Here is a 10,427-nt window from a genome sequence, read left to right as displayed (position 1 = left end):
CTGGGTTTCAAGATTTGTTTCTGAGTCTCTGGGATCATGGCCATTAAGCAGCTTGATCAGGAACCAGAGAGGCCGTTCGTGGGCAATGACTTGAGGTCTCATTGGGGTGGGGAGAAGAGGACTGGCTCCACCCCCATCCCTTGAGGCCCAAAATGTCTCATCACTGCGGACCCAAACCTGACTGTCCAATGGCCTCTGGAGGATGATGGCCACTGGGCCGCCAAGGGGGAGCAGGCAGTGACAACACCGTTTCCCCCCTGGGGTGGCCCGGCAACTGTAACCTACTGCATGGTGTGGACACATTTCTGCCAAAAGCCGCTGGGTTTCGAGATTTGTTTCTGTGTCCCTGGGAGCGATAGCACAGCGGGTAGGGCGTTCGCCTTACAAGCGGCCAACATGGCCGACCCGAGTTCGATTCCTCCGCCCCTCTCGGAGAGCCCGGCAAGCTACCGAGAGTATTTGATATGCCAGACACAGTAACAACAAAGTCTCCAATGGAGACGTTACTGGGCCCGCTCGAGCAAATCGACGATCAACGGGAGGGCCTTTACCTTTACCTTTACCTAAGCAGCTTGATCAGGAGCCAGAGAGGCTGTTCGTGGGTGATGACTTGGGGTCTCATTGGGGTGGGGAGGACAGGACCAGCTCCACCTCCATCCTGTGAGGCCCAAAATGTCTCATCACTGCGGACCCAAACCTGACTGTCCAGTGGCCTCTGGAGGATGGCAGCCACCTGGCCGCCAGGTGGAACAGGCCAAGCACGAAACCTATTCCCACCTGGGTTGGCCCAGCACCGGTAACCTACTGCAGGGACCGGATGCATTTCTGCCAAAAGCCGCTGGGTTTCGAGATTTGTTTCTGAGTCTCTGGGATCATGGCCATTAAGTAGTTCAATCAGGAAGCAGAGAGGCCATGCCTCCAATTATATAGCTGAGTCGGAGGTGGTTTGTGGGTGTGCTTCCCACATACCTAACTTTTGGCTGTTTACTTTCTTGGTAAACTTTGCCCCAAGTTTTTGGGGTCTGGCCAAAGGCACAGCAGCAATTTTGGGGTGTCTGGGAGTCTGAAGGCGCCATCAAGCTGCTGATGCACTCGCCTCACAGGTACAGATTGACCTGCTGGCGGCACCATACTCCCATGCTACTATTTTTTAGATGGAAGAGATGTTCACTGAACTGTCAGGAAGAAATGATGTGTGTCAATTTGAACTATTCAGTTTTAACATATATTCCTGAGTAATTCATGCATCCCGATCTTGCACCAAGGAGAGGTCAGTGATCACTACTTTTTATTACTTGTAATAATATTATTTTTAAAAAGAAAGCTGCGTATAATGATCACGCCCTGTTGCAAAAAAAATCTTGACATAAAAATGTGACCATTATGCAGTGAAAATAAAGTGAAATGTGGTGAAAAAATGCAGTGACATTATTAAGAAAAAATAGTAGATACAAGGTACTAGATACGTCTTTTGAATTGAGTGAGAGAGGGGAAAATGTAATATTCAGACTGTCAAGTATGTTAAGAAGGAGCTTTACTAAACGTTTACATCAGGAATAAAATTGTCTTGACTTTTCTGCTAGAGGCAGTTGGTATTTTATAATATGAGTTTTAAAACTGGCATAAATTAATGTAGTAATTTCTTCATAGGAGCTTAATCTAAGAAAATAATCAAAATATGCACAAAGATTTACCTACAAGAATGTTTGCTTTAATGGTGAAAACTTGGGAGGGAGTTCTTTTTTTTTGGTGGGGGGAGAGTTCTAAGATATGACAGAATAGGATGGTATTTACTGGATTTTTGGATTCTTCATTGTTCTTGTTTCTACTGTTGTAATAATAAATTACCATAAAGTTAATAGCTTAAAGCAGAACAAATGTATTATCTTAGGGACCTGGGTATATGACTCAGTGGTAAAGTACTTGCCTTCCAGTAGCCAGATCTGGCCTCCCTGGTGCCAGACGAAGAGTTTGATCACAGGTACACTGCAACAAAGTGTGTGTGTGTGTGTGTGTGTGTGTGTGTGTGCGCGCGTCCGCAACACCTTTGGGTGCACTGCAACAAAGTGTGTGTATGTGTGTGTATAACAGCTTTGGGTGCATTGCAACAAAGTATTGTGTGTGTGTGTGCGCGCGCGTGCGCGCGTGTGCGCGTGTGGCAACAACAAAAGGAAGGGAAAAGGGGCAAAGAAGTCGTTTTTAAAGAAAAGACATGGCCGTGGGGGAAAAAAGAGAAACGGGGGACACTGGTGGTGGGAAGAGTGATGGTTCACTGGTGAAGGGATGGGTGTTGGAACATTGACTGAAACCCAATCATCAATAACTTTGTAACTTTCTCTCAGGGTGATTCAATTAAAAAATAAATAAAAAGATACCAGAAACAATTACTATTATACAGTTCTGTAGTTGGTTCAGAATCTGGCCTGAGTTTCACTGGGCTGAAAATGAGGTGTATTCTGTGCCTCATCCCCTTCGGAGTGCCAGGGTTGAATCTGCTTCTCTGTGTGGTGAGACTCCTCATGCACCCATACTCCTTTCACTTTTTTTTCCTTAAATTTTTATTAATGAAACACCAGGAGGTACAGTTGTAGAATTTACAAATTTTTGTGCTTGGGTTTCAGTCATACAATGATCGAGTACCCATCCCTCCACCAGTGCCCATTTCCCACCACCACGGATCCCAGTATCCCTCCCACCCCCCATCCCCCCCATCCCACCCTGCCTCTGTGGCAGGGCATTCCCTTTTGTTATCTCTCTCCTTTTGAGTGCTGTGGTTTGCAAAAGAGACATTGAGTGGCAATCTTGTTCAGACTATAGTCTACTCTCATCACACATTTCCCATCCTGAGAGGAACATCCCAACACCCTTTATTTGTTGCTCCCTTCTCTATCTGAGCTGCCTTTTCCCCTAGAGTGTGCGGCTATCCTCAAAGTCACATCTGGGGAACACTCCTTTCACTTTATTTTTATTTATTTATTTTTTTTATTAGTGAAGCACCATGGGGTACAGTTGTAGATTTACAAATCTTTGTGCTTGGGTTTCAGTCATACAATGATCAAATACCCATCCCTCCACCAGTGCCCATTTTCCACCACCATGGATACTATCCCCCCCTCCCACCCTGCCTCTGTGGCAGGGCATTCCCTTTTGTTCTCTCTCTCCTTTTGGGTGTTGTGGTCTGCAAAAGAGGCATTGAGTGGCAAACATGTTCAGTCCATAGTCTACTTTCAACATGCATCTCCCCTCCTGGGAGGATCCTCCAAACACCCTTTATTTGGTGCTCCCTTCTCTATCTTGAACTGCCCTTTCCCCTAGAATACCCGGCTGGGCTCTAAGCTATAGAGTAATCCTCCTGGTGTTGATCTCAGCTATTCTTGGGTATTAATCTCATATTTTGTTACTTTATATCCCCCAGATGAATGCAATCTTTCTATGTCTATCCCTCTCTTTCTGACTCATTTCGCTTAGCATGATACTTTCCATGTTGTACCACTTGTATGTAAATTTCATGACTTCATCTTTTCTTTTTTTTTCTTTTTTCTTAGAAAGGATTTTATTTTTTTTTATTTATTTTTTTTTTTTTGTGAAACACCATGAGGTACAGTTGTAGATTTACAATTTTTTGTGCTTGGGTTTGATTATACAATGATCAGATACCCATCCCTCCACCAGTGCCCATTTTCCACCACCATGGATAATATCCCCCCCACCCCCATCCCCCTATCCCCCCCTGTCTCTGTGGCAGGGCAATCCCCTGTGTTCTCTCTCTCCTTTTGGGTGTTGTGGTCTGCAAAAGAGGCATTGAGTGGCAAACATGTTCAGTCCATAGTCCACTTTCGACATGCATCTCCCCTCCCTCCTGGGAGGGACCTCCAAACACCCTTTATTTGGTGTTCCCTTCTCTATCTGAGTTGCCCTTTCCTCTAGAATGCCCAGCTGGCCACTAAGCTATGGAGTAATCATCCTGGTGCTGATCTCAGCTATTCTTGGGTATTAATCTCATATTTTGTTACTTTATATCCCCCAGATGAATGCAATCTTTCTATGTCTATCCCTCTCTTTCTGACTCATTTCGCTTAGCATGATACTTTCCATGTTGTACCACTTGTATGTAAATTTTATGACTTCATCTTTTCTAAGAGCTACATAGTACTCCATTGTGTAGATGTACCAGAGTTTCTTTAACCAGTCATCTATTCTTGGGCACTCAGGTTTCTTCCAGTTTCTGGCTACTGTAAAGAGTGCTGCAATGAACAAACAAGTGCAGATGTCACTTCGACTACACATTTTTGCCTCTCTGGGATATATTCCCAGGAGTGGTATTGCTGGGTCAAATGGGAGCTCAATTTCTAATTTTTTGAGAATCGTCCATACTGTTTTCCAAAAGGGCTGAACCAGTCGGCATTCCCACCAACAGTGAAGGAGTGTTCCTTTCTCGCCACATCCGCGCCAGCAACGGTTGCTTTTGTTCTTTTGAATGTGGGCCAGCCTCTGAGGTGTGAGATGGTATCTCATTGTGGTTTTGATCTGCATCTCCCTGATGATTAATGATGTAGAGCATTTTCTCATGTGCTTTTTTGCCATTCGGATTTCTTCTTTGAGAAAGTTTCTGTTCATTTCATTGCCCCATTTTTTGATGGGGTTGGATGTTTTCTTCTTGTGGAGTTCAACCAGTATTTTGTATATCTTTGATATCAACCCCTTGTCAGATGTGTATTCGGCGAATATCCTTTCCCATTCTGTAGACTGTCTTTGTATTTTGGTCACTGTTTCTTTGGAGGTGCAGAAGCTTCTTAGTTTAAGATAGTCCCATTTATCTATCTCTGTTTTCACTTGCTCGGCCAGTGGCGTGGCATCTTTGAAAATACCATTAGCCTCAATGTCATGGAGGGTTTTGCCAACTTTGTCTTCAATGTACCTTATCGTGCCTGGTCTGATGTTGAGGTCTTTAATCCATTTTGATCTTACTTTTGTACATGGTGTTAGGCAGAGTTCTGAGCCCATTTTTTTGCATGTAGTCGTCCAGTGATGCCAGCACAGTTTGTTAAAGAGGATTTCCTTACTCCACTTCACATTTCTTGCTCCTTTATCAAAGATTAGATGATCATATGATTGAGGGGAGATGTCAGTGTATTCAACCCTGTTCCATTGGTCTGCAGTTCTGCCTTTGTTCCAGTACCATGCTGTTTTAATTATTACTGCTTTGTAGTACAGTTTGAATTTAGGGAGGTTGATTCCTCCCATTTCCCCCCCCCCCCAAGAATTGCTTTAGCTATTCGCGGGGGCTTATTGTTCCATATAAATTTCAACACTCCTTTCACTTTAAAGACAGCAGCTCACATGTCTCAGATCCTTCCTCCAGCCACACGTCTTTCTGTCTTCCTTCTCACTCCTGCACTTTTGAGAATAGCTGAGATTGGAAGGGGTGGTGCTTGGGAGGAGGCCATAAATAATGCCAGGACTGCACCTGAGGTAAGTGCCTTGTCCTCTTGTTCCATCTCTCCTGTCAGTGATTACATTGATCTGAACCAGAGAATCTGGGATAATGTTCCTAGTTTCAAGCCAGCTAATTAGTGATCTTAATTCCACTTGCCATGGAACAATAAGTCCTGGGGATTAGACCGTGGGAGTCTTTGGGGACTATCCTCTTTCCTCCACAATTCAATTATTTTACAATCTTCTGGAAAGTCATTAGGTGTTAAGTATCAAAATAAGAAAATCAATTTAATGTCTCTTTTGATGTGGGGGTGAAAAAGCATCTATGCATAGAGTAAATGAACGCTATATGCCATAAAAAGTCATGCCAGGGGTTGGAGAGATAGTATGGGGTAGGGAGTTTGCCTTGCATGAACCTGACCCAGGTTCTATCACTGATCTCATATGCTTCCCTGAGCTCTACCAAGAGTGATCCCTAAGCACAAAGCCAGGACTTAATCTGAGCACCACAAACAAAAAGAAAACAAACAAAACAGGCCAGCGGGGGTGTCATGGAGGACTGACCATTTCATAGGAAGTTTTAAAAGAATGTGCACAAAAGGATGCGAATGATATCAAATCCAAACCCAGGACAAACCTGCAAGCAAGTAAATAAAAAATGCTGGGAAACCCGTAGATAAAAATGTTTCCACGGTTTTCTGGAGGTGATTTGATTCCCTTAAGTTTAGATCCTTCCCTAGAAGGCACTCAACTCTACACGCCTTCTTTTGCTAAAGTGGGAGCGCGTTTTTTCTCTCTGCAGAGAGAAAGGTGGTGAGTGCGTCCACCCAGGGCGTCCCGTGGGCATTGCTTTTGGGGGCCCCTTCACTCTGCACCCCAAGCCTCTAGTCCCGGAGGGTCAGGCCTGCCACTCTGCTGCAGATGCTGCCGGAAACGTTTTTCGGGGTGATGCCCCCGCGAGGACTGGGAACCTCGGAAACTGGGTGCACAACAATGTGCGGGCGTTTCCCAACCGCGCAGGCAGCAACAAATTTTTCGTGAGCAGCGTTAAAGAGCCAAGAACTGGTCACTGCGTCACCACCCCCGTGCGCCCGAGCGAATCGCGAGCACAACGGGGTGGCTCGAGGCTGCAACATCGGTACCAGCGCCCCCGGTCCTTGCCCGGCTCCTCCCTCAGGCCCTGAGCCCTTGGACCAGCGCCGCTGATGCTGGGGCCGGCCCACATCCTCGTCAGACTTCGGTCCGAGCCCGGACCGCGCCAGCGGCCTCCGACCACCGAGAGGAGCGCCTAGAGCGCCCGGGCTCGCCCGCCCTGCCCGGCGCGCCGCGCCGCTCCGCCCTGCCGCTCTATCCCGGAAGTTAGTGTCGCCAGCTGGGCGCGCGGCGGCGGTGTCGGCGGCGGCGGCGTTTCTCATCTCTGTGGGCTGCGGAGCTCGCGAAAGGACAAACATGCCTGTGAGCCATTTGCTCTCGGGCTTTCGGCCCGTTTCGTGCGCCTCCGTTTGTCGAGGGGGCGGGGAGGAGGGTATTTTTGGGGCCTGTTTTTTCCCGGCGTCTGCGCGGACCCACGGGGAGCCCCGCGCGGAGGGCGCGGCTTTTCCCCTCGGCCGACTTGCCGGGACTTGCCCGCCGCGTGGCGTGTGTGGCCGGGAGCCGGCCAGCGCCGGGAGCCCGCGCCCCGCGGGGCGTTGACTTGGCCGACGGAGGTCTGGGTGGCCTCCGAGGAGCCCGTCCGTTGCGGGCGTCTCTCCCGTTTCCCCTCGTCCCCCCACGCCGCGTGCGTGTCCTCCTTCCCGCTGAGAAACGGCCGGCCCGTCCGGAACAGATGGCGGGGCGGGGCCGGAGTCGCCGGGCCAGTCTCTGCTCGGCCCCCGTGGCGGGCGCAGTCTCGTTTCTCTTGCAGACATGAGGTGGCCGGGACGGCGTCAGCCGCCCCCCCCCCCAACCCCCCCTCAGAGCTCGGTCCCGTCCCCGAGCGCCCGGGGTGGGGGTGGGGCAGGGGAAACTGACGCTTGTGCAGCGCCGCCGGGAGCAAGGGTGGACCTGGTGTGTGTGTGGGGGGGGAGGGAGTGGGTGGCGGCAGAAGTGACCCCGGGCCGGGTCCCACTCCCCCCAGCCGTGCCAGTTACTCGCTGCCTCCACGCACGCTGTTTTGCTCCCGTTGCTGACGGGGCCAGCGGCGCCGGGGTCGGCCTTACCGTGGCCGGGGTCGGCCTTACCGTGGCCGGGCGCCGGGTGGGAGGCGCGGACACGTGCTGCAGGTCCGCTGCAGGGGTGGGTTTGGTTTTTCTCCTTCCTGGTTCTGATCGTGGCGCCGCTGCTTTGCTTCTTCGTCCAGCTGGCCAAAGATCTCCTGCATCCCTCCCTGGAGGACGAGAAGAAGAAGCATAAGAAGAAGCGGCTGGTTCAGAGTCCCAACTCCTACTTTATGGACGTCAAATGTCCAGGTAAATGAGCCGATCTTGATTGCCTCCCTCTCGAGAGGGAAGCTGTCGTGGGCAGCGAGTTTTCCGCTGAGAAGATTAAAATTGCCGGGACCCTCCCATTCCGCGGACTAGGACTCCCCCCCATCCCCTGCACCACCACCACCACCACCATTACCAAGGAACAGCTTCAGAGTGCATGCCGACATTTGGGGGCTGTCGGGGGGGGGGGGGGGCGGCAGTTTAGCCAGGCATCCCTGTACCACTTGCCCCCCAAAGTGTGCAGGTGGGCTGGCAATCTCCCTGGTAAAAAGAGGCTGGATGCGTTTCTTGTTGAAATGATGTTCTGGGGACACCAAGTTTGATGGAGCAGTATGAATATCTCCTCTCTCAGACCAGTTTTGTGTGTGGCTGTCAGAAGTGAGTTGCACGTGTGGCATGTGCGGGGCAGAACTGAGGTTCTTGATCTTTCATAGGGTCTTCCCTCGGCGTTTGGTGAGAAGGGAGTTTTCTTCTGCTTCTAATCACTGCCCTTTCCTTAGGTTGCTACAAGATCACCACGGTCTTCAGCCATGCCCAGACGGTGGTTCTCTGTGTTGGCTGTTCCACAGTGTTGTGTCAGCCCACAGGAGGGAAGGCCAGACTGACAGAAGGTACATCGCCTGACGCTTCCTTACCCCAGCCTTGACAGTTTGTAAAAGTCATCTCAAGTTCATGCTGAGCAAAATTATGTGCTCTTTTGGTAAAATATGCCACAGGTGTTTTGTTTAGCTAATATTTAGTACGTTATCTTTATCGCTGGGAGCTAAACAAGAGATAAGTCGTTTATAAACTTCAAATTCCAGAGGATCAGTGTGAGCATCCTTAACCATCATTAATCATATTTAATGGTTAATATAACTTTTTTATATTGAAATATATTTTACATTAAAAGTGTAATTTTAGGAGAGCTGGAAAGATAGTACAGAGGGTAAGGCACTTGCCTTATTCACAAGTGTCCCTGGTTCAATCCTTGTCCCCACATGTGGTTCCCCCAAAGTACTGTTACTTACCCAACTCAAACCCCAAGTTCTAAGCACACCTAGGTTTGGCCCAGTGACCCCTTTACTCTGACAGAAAAAAAAAAGAAACACAACCAATTTTGTTTTTACTTTTTCCTAGTAATAAAAAAGAATGTTTATGTAGTATAGTACTTATAGATTTGGAGCACCATAATTATTTGTTGCGTTTTGGGATTTTATTGTTACTGGTTTGATTGTGATGTCAGGGATCAAATCTGGGACATCAAGTACGTGCTCTGTCACTGATGCACATCCCTGGCTCTATAATTGTGATACTTGCATTTTGTTTCTGTCTTTTGGGGACTTGTGAATTCCATGTATTCTCACTAGAAGAGTTGCAAGTGGATTGGCACTGAATGCAGTGGTATGACTGCATTTTTCTGTGTGGTATGACTTGATTAGATCTAAGCATGAAATCAGCATACGGTATAAATATTGGAGGATTGCTCCTAAAAGTATACCTGCAAGATTTCCAAAACCTTTGTAATGGTCCTTATTAAAATACAGTTTTTGGGTTTTTTGTTTTTGTTTTATTTTTAGCTTTTTGGGTCACACTTAGAGGATTATTCAGGGGTTACTCCTGGCTCTGCACTCAGGGATCACTCCTGACGGTGCGCCGGGGGACCATATGGGGTGCTGGAGTTTGAACCCTGGTCAGCCGCATACAAGGCAAATGCACTCCGGTCCTTTGTTTTTGTTTTTGGGGTTTTTTTTTTGCTTCTCCTTTGACACGGATTAAATCCAGAGTTCCTGAAACATGAGAGGCATGTTTTCTACTGTTGAGATACATCCTTGACCCCCATGACTCAAGTTTTGACTGTTGAATTCAGTTTTACGATTAGCATTGAGAAACAGGAATTAGAGTTAACAGTCACTTCAGAGCAGATTCAAATAGAAAAGGTGTGGTATAGTATTGTATGTCCTTCTGTTGTTCATTGATTTGCTCAAGCAGGCCCAGTAATGTCTCCATTATGAGACTTCTTGTTACTGTGTTTGGCATATTGAATACTCTCGGTAGCTTGCCAGGCTGTCCGAGAGGGGCGGAGGAATCGAACCTGGCTCGGCCAGGCTGGCTGCACGCAAGGCAAACGCCCTACCGCTGTGCTATCACTCTAGCCCCTCGGCCTTTTGGCTAAGATCAAGTGTAGTGGTATAGTATATTCTGTTATAAAGGAATAACTTGTGTGTTTTAAGATTAATTCAGCGTTCCTAAACCTTTAAGAAATTTAAACAAAAGAGTATTGTTTTGCCATTAAAACTTGTGTCAAGGAGAATAGACTTAACATTAAAAATATTCTCACGATTCTTTTGCAGGATGTTCATTTAGAAGAAAGCAACACTAATGACCTGCACAACTTAAATTTGTGTTATGCCCCAGAAAGCCTTATCAGTTCAGTAATTCTAGTTAATCTACTGAGATAATGTAATTACGTTCAATTTTGTAAGGTATACCACAGTGATCTCCTATTTTGGTGTCAGTTTTTCAATAAAGTTTTGATTATCGACA

General features: G+C 47.7%; 1 protein-coding gene across 1 annotated transcript; it reads left to right on the top strand.

The window, feature by feature from the left end:
- The first annotated feature begins 6,774 nt into the window (after positions 1-6,774).
- On the top strand, positions 6,775-10,427 carry RPS27L (ribosomal protein S27 like). The gene is made up of 4 exons (XM_056117652.1): positions 6,775-6,891; positions 7,775-7,883; positions 8,402-8,512; positions 10,235-10,427. The coding sequence occupies exons 1-4, from the start codon at positions 6,886-6,888 to the stop codon at positions 10,261-10,263; spliced, it is 255 nt and encodes an 84-aa protein (XP_055973627.1). The 5' UTR covers positions 6,775-6,885; the 3' UTR covers positions 10,264-10,427.

The sequence above is a fragment of the Sorex fumeus genome, unplaced genomic scaffold (genome assembly GCF_029834395.1).
Source record: "Sorex fumeus unplaced genomic scaffold, SorFum_2.1 ptg000035l, whole genome shotgun sequence".
NCBI lineage: Eukaryota > Metazoa > Chordata > Mammalia > Eulipotyphla > Soricidae > Sorex > Sorex fumeus.
The sequence above is the reverse complement of the archived record's forward strand: the minus strand, read 5'-3'. Positions and strand labels throughout refer to the sequence as shown.